This window comes from Caretta caretta, chromosome 8, assembly GCF_965140235.1.
Source record: "Caretta caretta isolate rCarCar2 chromosome 8, rCarCar1.hap1, whole genome shotgun sequence".
Lineage (NCBI taxonomy): Eukaryota > Metazoa > Chordata > Testudines > Cheloniidae > Caretta > Caretta caretta.
In genome coordinates, this window is record NC_134213.1 from 35,275,054 (window position 1) to 35,294,609 (window position 19,556).

A 19,556-nucleotide genomic window follows, 5' to 3' on the forward strand; every position below is an offset into this window, starting at 1 on the left:
CATGCTAAAGACATCAATGAACTGAGCCTCTTATACCCTCCTTTTATAGACAGGGAAACTGAGGCACGGCAAATAGGGCTTAGCCTTTCACTCCTTTTTCATGAAGGAAGGATTGCGTGGCAGGCCCTTTGCTTACTTGTCCAAGGTGATGCAGAGCTGGGAACACAACCCAGTGATCCCAAGTCCCAGATCACCCGACAACAAGAGGTGGAGCGTTTCCCCATAGGTCTCATAGATCTCAGACACCCTCCCCAACTCAAGAGGCAGCTACACAGAGTTGGCTTCCCCAGGGGGACCCCCAAGGAGCAAACAGAGCAGTGCATTGCACAGGCAAAGCTACAGCCTTGAGTAGTTCCAAACGCACACTCCATTTGGGGTCATCTTGCCTCAGGGCTAGACATTATACTGACAAGCCCAACATGGGCATTTCAGGTCTGCAAACACCACAGCTGTTTTACAAACAGATTCACCATCGGTCAGAGGACAGCCCCAAACTTTGGGGCAAGTCAGCTCTGGACCTGGGTTTTTATCCCAGTGTCTTGGCTTGGACCATGCAGAAATGTGGTAAAAATCAGGCCCCGCCCACAACATCATTGCCTTGGCAAATATTTCTAGTGTAGACCTGGCCTGTATCTCACAACACCACAGCTTCCTCCTTCCCATAAAAGCATCTCTCTCTTGAAAAAGCGTTCCCGACAAAACTTGTGGATGGGTGGGAATCGTTAGCAGAGATTCACCCCAGTTTATGTTCAGCACCAGGCCCTCAGCTTACATGCCTCGACCCACAGAAAAGGGGCACAGCCCATTTCTCAGGGAGCTACTTCTCCCAGAGTTGACACACCCTTAAAGGCATGGCCTGATAATGCTGGTTCTAATCTGTTCCTGGACCTCAGCAGCTGAAAGTCAGCACCGTCATTCTGCTGTTTGGTGGTGCTGATCCAGTTCCCAGTGGCTAACCACTACAGTAGATAGGCCAAGGACTGAATGGGCCATGCAGACCAAACTCTCCTTTCACACTGGTGTCTCCAGGCCAGGGGTGAGTCACAATGGCTGGGAATATGGAAGATGCTTGTGCTGCCACTGTCTATGCTGTGAAGACCCAGAGTAATTGGTCACCAGAGCTGTCCATCCCGGGTCTTTCACCATCTAAAGCTCAAGGGTGGCAGGAGGCTGGTGGGAAGGTGTCCGCAGCCCCAGGCTTGTGCTGCTGTTGGCATAAAGTCTCTGTACCCGTGTCTATCCATGATTCACACCGATTCTCTCTAGTAGCCTATTAGTTACAAAGGTTGCTATGAAATTAAGCATTAACTGCAACATTAGATGCTAAAGAATGTTTGCTGATGGATGGAGGAGCTAATGTTTTCCAAGTCCCAGCTGATGACGGGGCCAGGACTATGGGAGAGGGCAAGGTGTCACAGGGTCCACTCACTACTAGGGCACCTCCTCCTGGCTTCTCTGGGGACCAGCTCCTTCTGGGTCCAACACCCACTGCTGCCGCTCATTCACACACCTTGCCACCTCCCTCCCTCTCTCTGTGTGACTCAGGAGGCTCTCTCTTCATGGCTTGGCCCTCAGGCCAGGTCATTATAGTTCTCCCATTCTGCGGTTGCAAAGTCCTATTGTACAACAGTCCCAGGCAGTCTTCTGCTCCACTGTCCAGTCTGCACCACTTCTAACCCGGCCCACCCTCTACTCCAGGATCCAGTCCAGGGACCCTATGTCTAGCAATTATGGTCTGCTTTCTCCCAGACCCTGCTGCTATTGCCCTGGACTCCTTCCTACGTCTTCTGACTCCTCTGGGTTTACCAGCCCAAACTCCCTTCTCCCAGGGGGTGATTGCAGACTACTTCTCCTGAAGCCTCTGCTGTGAACTTCCTGGCTTTATACCAGCCCTACCTGTTCCTTCTCCGCTGGGCTCCATCATCAATCAACCTTTCAATCCTGTGCTCTCCCCAAGGTGCAGCCTGCTCTGCCTTGTGTGGTGTGGACACCCCATCACACACAGAGTGGAATTAGTCATGTTAACTGCCATCACAAAGAGGAAACCTAGCTCTTGATACATCCAGAAGGATGGCAAATGTGGGATCTGGGACAAAGATGGGATGGGCTGCTCATCTGGGAATCCCATCTGGAATGAGAGAAACCCCATGGGAAGCACTGCAAGGCCTGTGATGGGTTTTTAGATGGGGTAAGATCCAAGTTACCCGGGAAAGAATTTTCTGTAGTATCTGGCTGATGAATCTTGCCCATATGCTCAGGGTTTAGCTGATCGCCATATTTGGGGTCGGGAAGGAATTTTCCTCCAGGGCAGATTGGAAGGTCCTGGAGGTTTTTCGCCTTCCTCTGTAGCATGGGGCACGGGTCACTTGCTGGAGGATTCTCTGCTCCTTGAGGTCTTCAAACTACAATTTGAGGACTTCAATAGCACAGATATAGGTGTGAGGTCTTTTTTAGGAGCGGTGGGTGAAATTCTGTGGCCTGCATTGTGCAGGAGGTCAGACTAGATGATCATAATGGTCCCTTCTGGCCTAAATATCTATGAATCTATGAAGCCACCTGCAGCGGTCAAGTGACCCAATGCAAAGTGATGCTGCACAAGGCAATGCTCCCCCACTTGCCTTGCCCAGCACTGCTTGGGCTGCGTGATGGGAAGATGAGTCTGGACTATACTCTCAGAGGTATTTAGGTATCTAATTCTTTGAGCACTCAGCCCTACGGGACATGGTAACATTGTACATGAATGTAGTAGCTATTCTCATGTAGAATGAGGAGGGATGCTATAATGGCCGTGGAGCATATTAGAACTTGACTTGACTTAACTAAGGCCTTGTCTACATGGGAAAGTTGTGCCAGTTACATGGCTATAGTTATACTGCATAGCCAACCTCCTGTGTGGACACACTTATTCTGGTATGAGTGTCCATAGAGGGAGTTATGCTGGTAGAATTATAATGGTTTAAATTCACACTTTAGGCTATACTGCAAAACCTTCCCATGTAGCCAAAGCCCTAGGGCCTTATTCTTCTCTCATTAACACTGGTGTAAAACAGGAGCAACTCCATTGCAGTGTTGTTACACTAATATAAGGGGGAGCAGACTCGGGCCCTCATTTTCAGTTTGATGCCAGCGCTCATTCAGCCATAGGCTGTGGGTAAAATTTTCAAAAGTGTGTAAGTGAACTAAATCCGATTTGAAAAAGTGCCTAATGCCCTTTGACTTTTAATGAGTCCTAGACTCCGACGTGACATAGGCACTTTGGAAAACGTTACACTTTTTCTTTTGGTTTTGTCAATGGCTCTTTAAAGGGACAATGTAAAAAAAGTCAGAGTATGTGATGATCCCAACAGAGGATCTACAAACGGTCTCATTTCATGAACTGGTTGAGCTATTCATTATGTACAGTATGCATCGTGACATCAGACCCTTTCTTGGTTAGAGAACAGTGTATGAATCAGTCTAGGCTTTTTTTCAGTGAACGTGTTGGAGTGAATAATTTTCAGACCGTAAGTCGATTGTGAACAGTTCACTCAGACTATTCCTTGTTTGGGGCATGTAGTCGATTACCAAAAGTCACATGACATTGTTCCATTCCCTGACTGGAAGAATGAACCATTTTAATCAGCTGCAAATGGTTGAATCATTAAAAGTTGTTACATGAAAGGCTAACGAACAACATGCTTTACAGACGAGCACGCTCTTTGCTAAGCTGGGAAAACTTTCAGCACTTGTGAACATTTCCGCAAATGCCTGAACACACACAAGCAGGGACTCATCCAGCCAGGTGCTAAGTGCCTCCAACTCCTACTGACAGTAATCAGAGCTGAAGAATGCTGGCTCAGGACGTGCTCAGCACTACACAAGATCAGGCCAGATCTCCCAGAGTGCTCAGCTCCCACTGTCCTGAGCCTTTTACTAAGCCAGGCCCATGAGTAGGGCTGGTCAAAATTTTTTGATCTCAGCAGGTTTTTGACAGAAATTTGAGTTTTCAACTTAATAAATTTTTTCCCCAAAAGTGGCTGCTTTCCCTGGGATATTTTGAGTTTTCATTGAAAAACTGAAAACCAAACACTTTTTGCTTTTCAGACAAACTTTTTTGATTTTTCAATGAAATGTCAACATTTTCAAGTTTTCTTTAATTTTCATTGTATTTTTCTGTGGCAAAATAAACCAGTTTTCAGGCCATCATGTTTTATAAAACAAACATGGGGGGGGAGGGATAGCTCAGTGGTTTGAGCATTGGCCTGCTAAACCCAGGGTTGTGAGTTCAATCCTTGAGGGGGCCATTTAGGGATTTGGGGCAAAAATTGGGGATTGGTCCTGCTTTGAGCAGGGGGTTGGACTAGATGACCTCCTGAGGTCCCTTCCAATCCTGATATTCTATGATTCTATGAAACCATCCCCTGAAATAACAGCGCCATTCAGCCCAGACACTCGGCCAGCTAGAACTTAACAATGTAAAGCAGGAACCTAGAACAGGATCAGAACAAAGTATTAAATGCACAACCTGCTCGTCAGACTGCAGGTCTGTGAGCCACAAAAGGAAGCAGCTAATAACTGGAAACATTCCAAAGGAATGACTCTCGCTGCCAGAAATATCCCACTGTGAAGGAAGAAGTGAATGAAGTTAGGTGGAAAAGGGTTGAAACGTCCCTAAGTGCTGGGAAGATAGGGCAGCAGGGTTACCTGTTGAGCCCACAGGTGATGAGCAAAAGACAGGCAGCCTAAAATTAGATAGAAATAACAGGGGAAGAATAGCCAAGGGAAAACAATTGATCATACAGTGAGTAAAAGGCCCCCAAATGCACTTAAAACCCCTCCACCTAAACAAAGACAGAAAGTTTCCACACTGACTTACGCCATCAATGCCCTTGTGCTCAGTTAGGGTGGTGGAGGAGACACCTTAGCGCTGCCAGGCAATGGGCACTAGCCCATACGAGGGAACAGCCTAGAAAGAGATTTTTCAAACCACCTGAAACACATGTATTTGCACCATGGGCGCCATAGGGTTGACGATCATTGAAATGACCTTCTGAGAATGACTTAAAGATGTGAGATACAGTGGGAAATGATGGGCCATTGATTTATACTCATATAGTTAGTAAAATGCATTATTTATAGAATGTACAGCTAGAAACCTGAGGAATTCAACAGCAAACCTACATATGCCCCATGCCTCAATGCGGGAAAGGAAGTCAAAGGGACCTGTGAGGAGTCGGGGCTTCTAAAAAGCAGGCTGGATGTAACTATTTCAGTTTACTGAGCTTATATGAGATCTAATGGGCAGAGCCTCAGCAGGTGGAAATTGTCAGAGTGCCATTGACTACAGCCCAGCTCCAACAGACTTTGCTGAAGCTATGATAATTTACACTGAGGATCTGCCACCATGTGTTTCTGGCATTGGATTGATATATGATGTGTAATTATATATGTGTGTTGGTTTATTTTAGGGTTGCCAATAAATAATTGCTGGGCTAAGAATATAATTTTATTCTTATAAAGCTGCCTGACTGTACGTGTCGTTTTGTTATGATAGGGTTGCCTGGATTTACATATTGGGTTGTTATTATTTGGTTGCCTGACTGTATATTTTGGTTTGTTATTATTGGGTTGCCTGGAGGTACACGGTGGTTTGTTATTATTGGGTTGCCCGGATGTACACGGTGGTTTGTTATTATTGGGTTGCCTGGAGGTACACGGTGGTTTGTTATTATTGGGTTGCCCGGATGTACACGGTGGTTTGTTATTATTGGGTTGCCCGGATGTACACGGTGGTTTGTTATTATTGGGTTGCCCGGATGCACACGGTGGTTTGTTATTATTGGGTTGCCTGTCAGCCCTGCGAGGCTACAGGGATTGATCTTTTTTAAGCAATAGCAACAATGTAAAAGAGCCTGGAAGCATTTCTTTTTTGGGGGAAAGCCCAGAAACATCACATTGGTCTCCTTTGATGGCCAATCTGCCTTGGCAGAAGCCAGGCTGATGGAACACACTCGTCAGCTTAGCCCTACTTGCCAATCTTCCCTGAGCGGGAGCAGAACTACAGCTCAATCTGCAGAGCCTTCGCTTTGTTTAGGCTTTTGCCCTTGGTGTTGCGAAGTCTTGTACAGGTGCTCTGCTCTTCGGCGCACAGGAACTCTGCCAAGGCAGCCGGCCTGCGTCGGTACTCCTCGTAGATCTGCTCTTCCCCAAATTCACCCAGGTAGCTGTGGCATAGCTTATATAACCTACAAAGACAAGAGAAACAGAAACAGGAATTCACGTCATTGTTATGGCAGGTGCCACCAGGTGGCGCTGTCACACACAGGACAACAGGTTGTTTATCTCAGCGTGTAAGCCATACATGGAGTTGGAAGCAATGCAGGGTTGTGATCTAGTTTCTTTGCGGGGAGCTGTTGCAAACATCTAGCAAGTTTGCTCTCTGCCTTAATCTCCTGAGCTAGAGTTGCTCACTGGTGCTGAGATTTCTGCAAGAGGGGATTGTTTGGGTGCTGTATGAACACCGCCATTCCTGGACTGGCACAAAGAGTGTCAACAAATAAGTGACACTACAAAAATATCCAGACTCAGGGCCATGGATTTCTCCGCCAACGTGCATGGCTCCGAAATCTGCTACTGCTTGGCACAAGGTTGGCAATGTTCACCGTGGAAAATGGGACTCAGGCCCGGACTCTTAAAGGTATTTAGGCATCTAAATTGGGAGTTAGGCACCAAAACCCGTTTAAAATCTGGCCTTTGGGCACTTCTGCAAACATTACCCATGTCACAGTGCCAGTCTGGGAGTCAGGTGTGGAGAGCATGCTCAGCAGCTGCCCTCTCTCCTTTGGTGCTCAACAGGAAGTGGAGGCTCAGGCTGGTCCCTGGCTGGGAGCGAGAGCCCCGGGGGACCTGTGCAAGCCCCGTTTCCATTTCTTTTGGAAGGCACCATTAATAGAGCCCAGTTTGCCACTGGCAACCCATTTAGCATCCAGAAAAACAGCCAGTTGGCTTCTAGGGGGGGTTGTTCCCCCCAAATACAGCAGGGAATTGCATTTGGTATTTCAAATTTTGCTGTGCCCCCCAAGGCTACTCCTCCATTAACACGCTCCCCAGCCCCCCACTCTTGTTTGCCTGGCTCTGGGCTTACCTTGCTGGCCATGGTCCACCCGTCATCATGACACTCATGGTCTCCTGGCTCTTCAGGCCAGGCCCTGCGAAGCGTTTCACGCCCCCCACTTCTTTCACTCCATAGCTGGGGAGAGAAGAGGGAACATCACAAAGTCACAGTGATGGTGACATGAAACATGAGTCTGTGCCTTTAAGAAGCTGTGAGGAAGCAGCTGCTCCACACAAACCCCAAGTCCCCTGGGGAAGGGGAGTGTGAGGCCAAGCAGTTGGTGGTTGGGGCTAGTGAGGGGAGGGCAGCCCAGGCCTTTCCTCTGATTACATGGGGGGCCTGTAAGCAGGAATCTATTAACCCCCTTGTTTATGTTCCTGTTGTTACATGTCACTGAACCTTGGGAATTTGCCTGCAGCTAAATAAAACACCCTCCCTGAGGTTGGCTTGAATCTGAACTTTGATCAATTGCAGGGCTGGGCTGGAGCCCAAAGCTCAAAGCTGAGCCCTCGGGAGCTGTCGAGATGGGCAGCTCCAGAGCTGAGCGGCACAGCTGGCCCCTGTCTCCAGGGTGGGCCTGAATTGCAGCCCTGGATCCCAGTGCTCTGAGTGCCAGGGTAGTGCAGGGCTGAGCCTCACACAACAGGCCGCTCTCCGAGCGCAGGGCTCTGTCCCCTGGCACCCTTGAGTGAGCTAGAGGGAGTGTGGAGGGGCCAGAGCGTGGCTGGAGGCCGTAGGCAGGGCTGTGGCAGTCAGCCAGGATGGGGAGCGCACACTGGAGACACACCTCTGCCAGCTCTGAGGGCGCTGCAGCATGCCTCCCAGTCTACACCCAGGGCAGGGGGTGCAGCCCCCTTCCCACCGCCCACTGGAGATCTCACACCTGCAGTGGAAAGAGGGGGGAGCTGGGCCTGCCTTGCCCAGGGTGGGCAGGAAAGGGGAGCTCCTGGCACTGTCTCGTCAAATTGGGTCCTGAGCCTCTTCAAGGCTCCAGGCCCATTTCCCAGGAGCAGGGCTAGCTGTGTCATAGTGGGTCAAGTTTCAGCAGGCAGAAAAAATTCCCCACACATCCTGCAGGACCCTGTACAGTGCCTGGCTTCCTGGCAGCTCTCACATAGGGCTGGTCTACATGACAACAAAGCCCAGACTTGTCCCTGTAGAGAGGAAGGATGGGCCAGTGGTCAGGGCGCTGCCTAGGACTCAGGAAAGCCAGTGTCAGGTGCCCGGGCTGTCTCTGGGGCGGCAGAGGCCCAAAGGAGCTGGCTCACCCGGGTCTCGGAGTTTGGGAAGGGCTGGCCCAGGCACTGGTGGCCTGGCTCGTGGGCGGGACTAACACTCTGAGAAGCAGCCGCAGGTCTGCACTGTTGTTTTGGTCACTGGTCGGCTCACCAGGCTGGGGGGCCTGCAGAGCCCCTTTCCCAACCAGCTGCGATCCAGGCTGACCGAACAGCACCGACAGCCTTGCCTGCCTGGGTCAGGTGTTTGGGGCTGGGACGTCAGTCCAGCTGAGACGGCAACCACCTTTTCCAGTGAGAAAGGCCAGGGAGCTGCTGCCCTGAGTGAGGAGACCACAAGGCTGAATGATGCTGGGGAAATACAAAGGCTACCAGCCTGCTCAGGGCCCAGTGCTGCCAGGTGCTGAGCACCTCTGGGAGACAGTTCACCCAGGTTCCTGGTGTCTTCCATGGGTGCTGAGCACCTTCCAGGATCACGGTGCTGTGCCTAAGGGGCCACGGAGCATGGGGCTGTGCCGAAGGGTGGTTCCGTGCCCCCCCATCACCCTTTGCTTTGGGCTTGGAGCACGACTCCCCAGTCTGAAGAAATCCCACTAATCCAAGACCTGCCTTGATCATCTGTGCTGTCTAAATATGACCTTCCCTGAGTCATTCTAAGCTCCCCCTGGACTGCTGAGGACTGAGTTGCTGTGGGGAGCCTGGTGCCCTTCCCATTCCCATCTGACGCATAAGCAGGCATCTCCCTGGAAATGCTCACGGGTCTCTCTGAGTTTAGCTTTGCTGGGTCCCGAAGTGCAGCTCAATTCCTTTCTGGGGGCTGAGGAGGAGAGCAGGCTGGGCTACGCTGGGCAGATATACTGGCTACCACGCACATATGATGGGCTCAGATCAACGCGTGCGCTGACTCACCTTTCCCAGCTCTGCGAGCAGCTGTTCTCCAGTGTGTCCACATATTCGGACTCGCTGAGGCGAGCGGCCGGCGCTTTAGCAGATGACCGTTTGGATTCTGCTTTTTTCAGGTATTTCTGCATCTTCAATACAAGACAGAGACCGGTCAGCTGAGACTGATATAATATTAAGGAGGGAACACTGCTCCATGAAGCATGGTGGGGATGTTAGCAATGCACAGCCCTGCTCTGGTCAGGGGACGCCCAAACCCACTTGTCTGAATGTGCTTCTAGTGCCTAGATTTTCGTGGAAGGGAAACACTGAGCGGATGTGACAGTGCACACACAAACAAACCTGTGGGCTTTCATGGTGCCTAGCCAGGGTACCTCACCCATATATTTAAATTACACACACGGCCCAATCTTCCAAACTGATGTGGCCCCTTGAAACATTCTGCTGGTGTAAACAGATGATAAATGACTCCCAGGGTCTCCTGGCATAAGGAGATTCCTGTGTCATGCCTCTATGTCTGCCCCTTCCAGCCCGTGGTGTAAGGGTCATTGGTAAGGCCCTGCACTCAGAAGAGCTGGGTTCAATTCTTGGCTCTTCTAGAGCAAGTCACTGACTCTTTCCAGGCCTTGACTCCTGCTCTGTGGAATCGGGCTGCCATGTGCCTGGTTTTCAACCAGAATGTCCAGCTGAAAAAGGAACCTGGCAGCGTCTGGTCAGCTGTGCTGACCAGATGCTAAAAGTCCAGTTGGCCACAGTAACTGGCCTTCGCCACTGGGGGTAGGAAGAGCAGCAGCTGCGGCTGGAGCCGCTGCTCTCCGCTCACCTGGGACGCCTGACACAGCAGTGGCTGGCTTCCAGATCGGGCTCCAAGAGGTAGGTGCCGCCACCTGGTGGTGGTGGGGATCCTGTCCACCCCCCTTCTGCCCTGATTTCCCCGCCCCAGCCCTCGCAGTGCCCTGATTGGGCAAGCTCTGTGTCAGCTCCTCCCAGCCAGGTGCGTCCTGGCAGAGTGAGCGATGGAGGGAGGGGGGCGAGGAGTGAGCAGGGGCGGGGCCTCGGGGGAAGAAGTGGGGCAGGGGGCTGGGCAAGCGTATTCGGTTTTCAGCAATTAGAAAGTTGGAACCCTACTGTGGAAGGATCCATCCCTTCCCCTTGGGATGCATGGAGGAGGAACCCAGGAGGCACTCAGACCTGCACTGGTGCAGCCATGCCAGTACTGGCTAGGAAGCCCTACCAAGCCTGCCCCAGTCAATGGGGCTGCTCAGGAGCAGCTCCTAAAGCCAGCCTGGCTGTGTCTGTCATAGAATATCAGGGTTGGAAGGGACCTCAGGAGGTCATCTCTAAATGGCCCCCTCAAGAATTGAGCTCACAACCCTGGGTTTAGCAGGCCCATGCTCCAACCACTGAGCTATCCCTCCCCCAACATATATCCCCAACTTTCGGGGGGGTGTCAATGGAGGAAACAATGTCTCTCCCCAGCTTTTGTCCAGCTCCTTCCCCCTTCCTGTGCCAGCGGCCTAACAGCTGCTGGGCTCGGCCAGCAGGTCTCATCAGTCCCCAGCTGGGCAGGCTGGAGACTGCAGCTGGGACTCCTAACTAGGCAGCTCTGACTCTACCCTGGCCTGCCTCAGCCACCCCCCACTGACTGGGGGGATTTGGGTGTGGGGAAGGCAGGGCCTGGCTGGACAGGCGGGGAGTAGAGTGCGCCGGAGGGGACTGAGCTGGTAGCAAAGCCACCAACCATCCTGCAGGCCTGGCCTGCAATTGCAGCTGGTGGCCACCAGGGGTGCAGTCACAGGCAGCCAGAAGACCCCTTTCTCTCACCCTGTGCTGCACCCCCTGCTGGATTCAACCCAGGAAGCAGCCGCTGCGGGAGCAGGGACCAAAGGGGAGCAGGGAACAGCATTGACCCCTGGTTCCCCTTCTGGCACCTGCCAGCATCCACCCATATCCCTAGCCCCCTGGCGCTCTCTAGAACATAAGCCCCTAATGCCAAGGTTTGTGCAGCTCCGTGCATGGCCACTGCTGGGGCCAGGGCCTGTTGCCCACAGACTGAAGCTGAAAGTTATATGGGCAGTCTTTTCAAAATGCAAATCAGCTCGTTAAATAATCTGCTTAAAAGTGGGACACACCACGTGTCCCCTCCCTCCAAACCCCTGGGGGAAGCGGTGAGTGTGTGAGGGATGGACGGATGGATGCACAGGCCGAGGGATTGCTGTGCAGCAACGCCTCCAGTCCATTTTGCACGTGAGTGGGGGCAGGAGCCTGTCTGCATCGTGGTCCTCGAACACTTGCCCGGAGTTTCCTTTCTTTCAGGCCAGAAGCTAAAATAAGTTTACATCCTCCCCTCACATACCAGTAAGGCTCAGCTGCAGTGGGCATGCAGAGGCAGCAGCAGGCCACCTGTTAGCAAACGTTTGGAGCAAAGCCTGAGGCCAACAGAAAACCAAACAGGCATTGGCCCTGAAGGATGGCAGATGAAAGAGACTGGTGGAGGGGGGCGGGGAACGATGGAGAAGAGAGAGCTGGACAAAGAGATAGGAAGACAACAACCTGCATTGGATGGCCTAAGGCCCCTCCCTCTCTAATTCTTATGAGCCCTGTGCTACCCTGCCAAGCTGAAAGGCTAGGTATTGAAGGCTCAGCACTCACAACAGAGGTGAGGCTAGCTAGAGCTCAGCACCTAAACAAGGGACTGATTTATCAATACCCAACATGCCAAGCTGTTTGGCAAAGCCTGGCACAAGAGCCAAAAAATAGTTACTCTCAGGGGCAGCTGCAGCTCAGCTCGTCTTTATTCTGCATGGTTGGAAAGGACCTGTTTCAGTCACCACAGCACCCTGCCATAGCGTCAGGGTGTCAGTGCCTATTTGCAGCTGTTTGGTGAACATGTGTAATGAGTTTGGTGGGCCTCAGTCTTAGCTCTCAGCAACCACCCCTGTAACTCAGAGCAGCTACAGCCTTGGCTTTCTCCTTGGCTGTCTGCTCTGGGTCAAGAAGCCTGCACCCCCCAGTCTCCTGTAGGAGTGGTCCCTCCGGGCCAGGTCTGACGCACATGTAGGGAAGCAGGGCATGATGGGAGGGAGCTTGCGCTGCTCTTAGCAGTGCTTTATCTAGGGGGCTGCCAGCCCAGCACAGAACACACACACTTGGAGCCAGGCATAGGCACTATGGCTGAGTTCCCATTGAAGTCAAAGGGAGTCAGGTGCCTGAAGACCTCTGAGGAGCTGAGCTAGACCACTAAAGTGTTCCCAATGCAACAGTCTCTATCAATGAGCCAAGTCCAGAGAGCTGGGGGCTCTAGTACTACGTCAGAGCGGTGAGCTGTGCGGGATGCTGGATGCAGCAAAAGAAACCCATTCATTAGCTCATGGGCAGAAAGGCATTGGGCACAGACACAGCAGCTGGTCAGTGATCAGGGCTCCTGCGGGGGATCTATGACCAGCTTTGCCACTGACTTGCTGCATGAACATGGCCAAATCACCTAACCCTCTGAGGGATGGGGCATAAATGCTTCCCTACCTCCTACAGGGGATTGCAAGGCTGAATTCCTGGGTAGGAAAGAGCTGTGAGATCTCAGCCAGAAGGGGCTGTAGTCAGACTCGCACAGGGCTGGTATGGTTTGACTGCAGCCTGAGCCCAGCGAAGGCTATTGAAAGCAGCTGTGTGGCTGTTTTCTCGGGGATTTTCTCCCGGGACGCTCTGCACCTGCAGGCTTCTGGTTGGGGTGATTTGCATAAATCCATTTTTACCCTCTAGCGGGAAAACAGAGGCTGCTTTGGGACGGCTGTGAGCCAGCTGTTAACGGCAGCATCTCTGCAAGAGGAGGTTTTCTTTTTAATACACCAGGGACATCCTCTAATGTAGATTTAACTTCTGCAACTGCCCATGTTGGACTGGCAAGCTATGAATGCCTCACCCCTGTGTCTCCTGGGGAGCTGGGCTCTCCTGCATTAGTTCCTGTGCAGCGCAGCATGGCTGTCTGAAATACAGGGACTCAAGGCCCTCAGCAGTTGCTCCTGCCTCGGAGTTCAATGCAGATATGCTGCTTTGCTAAGGAGATAAGCCGGAGGAGAGCAGGACTGCCAGGAGCCCAGGGAAGGCCCAGTACTTCGGCTCAGGACAGGTCACTGGTAGCCGTATGTCCATTCCCACCTAGCTTTTGGGGGAGGGGGGCGAAGCTTAATTCAGTCATGCTTAGGAAGTACCTTGAGAGCTTTAGATGGAAAGTGCTGTGCCATTGTTAGGACTGAACATTTGTTTCACAATGGCGTGATCCAAAGGGCATTGAAGTTAGCGGAAAGACTCCGCACCACTTGTCTACTCTAGCCTTTCCCCTTTAACATGTCTTCACACCATTACTAACTCTAGGGCAGCTCTAGTGTAGACAAGGTGCTGGAATTTAGCTGCTGCATTGCCTAACCCTGCTCAGAGCAAGTCTAGATAAACTCAGCTCCGACACCCATGAGGAACAGATCTGCCAAGTAAGAAGCCGCACTTTTGCAGGGTTACTTTGCAGAGCAGAGCTGCACTTTAAGGAGGTGATTTGGAGTGAGTTTTTCTGAGTGTGGCACATGGCATTTGGATGGGAAAGTCCCTGAATGGGCTGAGAGGATAAGGTGTCTACAACATAAACTGTGCCTCCGAATAACAGTGGGTGCTAAATTGTGTTGGGGGCCAGGTTCTCAAAATCTGGCCTCAGAGTGCCTTGCTGAGCCAGAAGATTATTACAGCAAAGTGGTGTGGGATGCATATAACTTTGGTTTATAGCCAGGCACAGCAATTTGTACCAGGTTCACAATGTCAACCATAAAAAGTAAATAAAAGGCCATTAAATCTGGGTTACATATTACAAGTCACTTGCATCAACTGCGGAATTTATACCAGAGGAAGGGGAGAAATACCCAGGAGAGCCAGTGCTAGAGAATCCAATTGCAGGACTGAGTCCTAAATCTCTGGCCCAGGAAATGCCTGCTTCATGCCAGGGAGACTGAATGGACATTGTTCCCCTGGCTTTCCCTTGACAGTGGCCGGTGACCCATTCCTCTTCCCTCACAGTTTCTAGGAATGTGGGCAAGGGAAGCAGCTCTGGCAAAAATTCCTTTGCCAAGATTTTAGAGCTGGATTCTCCTCTTAGCTCTGCCTGGCAGATCTCAGCTCTGGTATTCTGATCCCCCTTCATGCTCTGACTCTCCGTGCCTGCCCCCTTGCTCCCTGAGCAGCAGAACCTGTGTGCTTCAGTGATGGGCAGAGCCCATCCCAGCGCTGGAGGATAAGGTAGGGTTTGCCCCATAGAGATTTAGGGCTGGGTTACTCTGGTCACGGAAGGTGAGAGCCTGATCCAACCCACCCATTGAGCCTTCAGAAGTTCCTCCACAGGACAACCAAGAGGCCCATGCTCCTCTGGCTGGCAGGAGGGTGGGGGGCATATACAGCCTCTCTGTGCCAATGGACTCCTCTGTCAATCAGGTGGAAATACCAGCAGCAAAATCAGCTGAGCAGCATTGGAAATCCCTGTGTAAGGATCCTGCAAGGGGAGGGACTGTCTTCTTGTTCTCTTTGGGGTCCTGGTCCATGACAGGGGGTTGCTATGTAATAACAGTAACAACAACAACAACAAAATAGAGACTCTAACAGGTCTTGTCCATCTCTCCTTTTGCTCATACATTATAATACACCGACTTGTAATTACACGGCAGTTACAGCGTAATGCTAGAGGGTAACCCAGTTACTTCACTGTCTGGGTATAGGATTTCAGGCGAGGTACCTGTACCCAAAACTACCGTTTCACAGTTGTTGTCGTGTCATGTGTTAAGAGTGACCCTAAAAGGGTAACAACAAGTAATTCAGTCATGGAGTTCACTTGACTGTTAATAGTATCTCCATGTATTGGAAGCATAACCACACTATAACTATACACTAATTACTACAATGTAACTACAGTCACTGTATTATAAACTTCAGTGTAACTACAGTCACTATCATCAGGTGAACCCTCAGTTCTGTGATCCACTGATTTGCTTCAGATTTTAATGCGTTTCTGTGTGGGCCTTTGTCCCGGGCCGCTGAGGCCCAGTGGCCCTAATGCTTGCGGGGCGGGAACTCACCTGGAAGGCTATCGCTCTGCAGGCATCACATTGAAGGTGCTCAGGCATATGGGCAGAATAGGCTTCCTCAGCGTTGAAGCGGGGGGCTGTAGCAGAGAAGGCCGTCTCCGAGACTGGGCCCGAGTCCCCGAGGGGGTTGCTGCAGGGAGAATGCTTTCTGTCATCTGCTGCTCTTAGATCAAAAAAGGTCAGCACCAAGACAGCCGGCAGCAGTGACTTCATTTCCCCTGCTTAGAGAGCCCCTCTCAGGAAGCTACTGAGAAGGGAGAGAGGCTGAATGCACTGAAAGGAAGCAGCAGGTCAGCAATAAGCAAACCCTTTGGCCAATGAGAAGTCACTGACACTTCACCAAGGCAGTGTCACCCTCTGCACAACCCGCTTTGTTGTAGTTTTTTTACCCAAATGAAAACCCCGTTGGTTAAGGCCCTGGTACAAACACCTGGGGGGCATTGGTGCTGCAGCTTTCCACTGTTTTCCCCTTCTTCAGTCTCAAGGCATTTGTGGTGTTTGGGGGTCACTTGTGGCCATAGTTCTGCTAAATATAAAAAGAAAAGGAGTACTTGTGGCACCTTAGAGACTAACCAATTTATTTGAGCATAAGCTTTCGTGAGCTACAGCTCACTTCATCGGATGCATGGCTCTAGACTGTTCTCAATGGTAGCAGATGACAGAACGAGGAGTAATGGTCTCAAGTTGCAGGGGGGGAGGTTTAGATTGGATATTAGGAAAAACTTTTTCACTATGAGGGTGGTGAAAGACTGGAATGCGTTACCTAGGGAGGTGGTAGGTGGTAAACTTCCTTAGAGGTTTTTAAGGTCAGGCTTGACAAAGCCCTGGCTGGGATGATTTAACTGGGAATTGGTCCTGCTTCGAGCAGGGGGTTGGACTAGATGACCTCCTGGGGTCCCTTCCAACCCCGATATTCTATGATTCTATGATTCTAAGTGAACTGTAGCTCACGAAAGCTTATGCTCAAATAAATTGGTTAGTCTCTAAGGTGCCACAAGTACTCCTTTTCTTTTTGCGAATATAGACTAACACGGCTGTTATTCTGAAAGCTAAATATAAAGACACAGAAGCATGAAGGTGTTACAGCTGGAAGTCCTAAGAGAGCAACCAGACTGCTTCCCTCTTGGACTGATGCAGGGTTGAGCTTATTAGCTAGCCTCCTGGCCAGTCTAGGGTTAAATTTCCCCAGGCCTCAGGTTTCCACCCCTTTCCTGGGAGAGTTTATTCCTCTGCCTCATTCACTAACCCCTAGGAGTGTTTTCAGCTTAATTCCACCCCCTGATCCCTAGTTCTGTCCTCCTGATAAATAATGCCACCCTAAATAATTCCACACCCCAGCTGAGATGTTGCACACTTCCAGGGTTTGCAAAGAGTTCTCAAGTTCCCACTTACAAGCTGGTCACTCTGAAATCCTTTATTCTCTCTTTTTCAATCAGCCCCCCAACAATCCCCTGATTACTTGATTGTTCTTCCCTGCTTCATGCCCTCCACTTTCTCACCCTACGTCTCCCCAGTGCCATAGAGGAAGTGACAGCTTGTGTTGCTTGTGTTTCTAGCAGTGGTAACGAGTGGCTCACTTTCTCTTTGGCGCCAAACTTTGCCTGAGCCCAGCCCTGCGGCTCTGAATCAGTGGGAGCAGTACCTGATTAAGGCCTGCAGGGTCAGACCCCAAACGTTGCTCAGACAGTCTATGACTCCAACAGGTGAGAGATGGTTTCATTGGGGCACCTAACTACACTAGGCTCTGTGGACAGTCACAGCCTCTCCTAACAAATACTGTTCCATGACACAATGGCCTCAGCTGGGGTAGTCCATAGACTTCGCTGGAGCTGCCTGATTTACACTAGTTGGTGATTTGGCCCCTTGTGTTTTGACTGAAGCAATCAGGTAGCTGGTCGGTGTATCCTGGATTCTGTAACTATCTTCAGGGAATCCAGGCTTTATTAATTCACTGGGGGGTGGAGCTGGGCACTAAGCACAAATCCCCCAGCTCTTCTGTCCAAACTCCCACCAGGTTCTCACATTTGTATGGCAGTTTGCTCTGCCCCCTTTGCTTTAGCTACAAGAAGCTCCCCCCACCCCACCCCCTGGGCTCACTGATGTGCTCTAAAACACGGCAGGTCCCTTGCTCAGAGCTAAAAGTGCAAGGAAGGGTTAGCCCGGTGGCTGCAGGCCAGGCGCGATCAGCTGACTGGCACAATTCCTAGCTACACTAAGGAAGTTCAGATCCATCTTTGTGAAATTTCAGTCGCCTCCAGGTAAATCAGCAGATCGGAAGATCAGACTTGCAGTTATATTGCCCTCGGGGAGAAAACCACTTAGAATCTTAAGGCTTGAAAATGTAGGGCCTGGTCCAAGCAAACATACCCCTTTCCTTCCACGCAGCACACACTGAGGGCTTGGCTCTACAGCTGGCTCAGATATACAGCGGAAAGGTCAGCCTGGCTCAGATGGGCACAAATGGAGCAGGCTGCTGGTGAATGGAAGACGGCAGGTCAGTGGCATCTGTGAAATGAGTTGGCAGGTCTCAGTACATAGATCTGCTGAGCATGGTATAACAACCCATATAGAATAGAATACAGAAGCCAAGTAAAGCACCAGGTGGCACCATTCCTGGCAGTTGCTGCTCTTTCCAGGTGGATAGATTTTATTTTTGCTTAAACCTGGGTTCCCCCCACCCCCCCGAACCTCCCACCTGCACAGCTTTCAGTGCAGAATCAGAGCTTGCATAGCTCTGTGCCTCAGTTTTCCCATCTGCAAAATAAAAATAATATGCCACTTAATTCCCTCCCGGGGCATTGTGGGGCTTAAATCATTTCTGTTTGTGCAGCCCAACAGAAAGGCAAAGAAATAATAAAAGAAGAAGGAGCGAAGCTCTCATCACGAGGAAGAGCCTGATCCTGCATATTTTGCCTACCCAAAACACCCTGTGGAGTGCAGCAATACAGAAATGCAACAAGTATCGGTTTAGCCTGGGGCTGTTGTTCCATGCAGCATTGTATTCGATTTCAAGTTTTTTTGGATTGTCTCTTAATGATGTTTTCTGTCATGGTCCAGTCCTGCAAACGGAGGTGACTTATCTTCAACTGGGGCTCCTCAAATAGACAGCTTCCAGGACCAGCCCCTTAATGGGGTCAGAGGCTGAACTGGCATAGCAGGTTGACTACCAAAGTGCCCATGGCCCATTGAAATCCACAGGAAACTTTTCATTGGCTTCTCTGTGCTTTGGATCGGCACCTCAGTGAATCAGCCTGTACTGTACAGAAGAATTGCATTCAAGTCGAACATATCAGGAATCTGCATCAACATACTGCGCCCCCCGTAAGGTGGGTTCCGATACAATTTCACACACATGATTAATATAATGGTTTCAAATCTCACCACTTTTATTGCCCTTTAAAAATGTATTTGTTTTATGCATGTTAGAGAAAGGTTCCTTTAGCCCCACGAGCAGGACAGGGTCCAGTATGACAGTCCCGTCCAGTCCTATCTCATTGCAGATATAACCTCTGCATTACAAAGCAAAACAAAGTATTCAACACCAGCTATTTTGTTCAGTGTCTTCATCTTCTCAAGTGTATACAAAATTTTCCTGGAACAGGGGAAAGACACAAATACATCAAAGGGAGACAACAAGGCACTTTTAGCAGGTCCATCTGAACCTATCTTTCCAGGTTGCTGGGCAAAGCATATTCTCCGGAGCGAAGAGGGCCTGGCAGTTCAGAGCGTCAAGTGTCACTCCTGTTGCTTTTTTCTGGTGCCGCACGTGATCACATTTAAAAAACAAAACCAGATTAGCACCAGTAGACAACTGATCAGCTCTTGCATTTACTAGGAATCCAAATACTGATCACGCCATGTCCTGATCCTGCAATCAGGCCCACAGACCAGAGCACTGTGAAGAATCTTGATGTCTGGGCTAATGTAACCCTAATTTACGCCCCTCTCACCTGCTACACTAGCAGATCTGATTGCACAAGCAGGGTCTCCAGCTGATGAACCCATGCTTACCTTTGAAAAAAGGCCTTCTGTTTTTTTATTCCCCAGATGATGGACCCATTACACATTTCTTCTCTTTGTTAAAAGCTCACAATGTTCTGCAGTGCGGATCCTGCAGTGGTTTCACTCCAGGCTAACATACTGTAACTGAGAGCAGGTTGTGCCCCTCAGTGTCTGGCCCATTTCTATAATACCAGCTATTTCACTTATATT

At 50.6% G+C, this 19,556-nt stretch overlaps 1 protein-coding gene across 1 annotated transcript; it reads right to left on the minus strand.

The window, feature by feature from the left end:
- Positions 1-4,380: 4,380 nt before the first annotated feature.
- Positions 4,381-15,599, minus strand: MZB1 (marginal zone B and B1 cell specific protein). Its single transcript, XM_048862233.2, has 4 exons — positions 15,336-15,599; positions 9,238-9,359; positions 7,124-7,228; positions 4,381-6,224 (listed from the first exon to the last, which is right to left on the minus strand). The coding sequence occupies exons 1-4, from the start codon at positions 15,555-15,557 to the stop codon at positions 6,038-6,040; spliced, it is 636 nt and encodes a 211-aa protein (XP_048718190.1). The 5' UTR covers positions 15,558-15,599; the 3' UTR covers positions 4,381-6,037.
- Between the last annotated feature and the right edge of the window lie 3,957 nt (positions 15,600-19,556).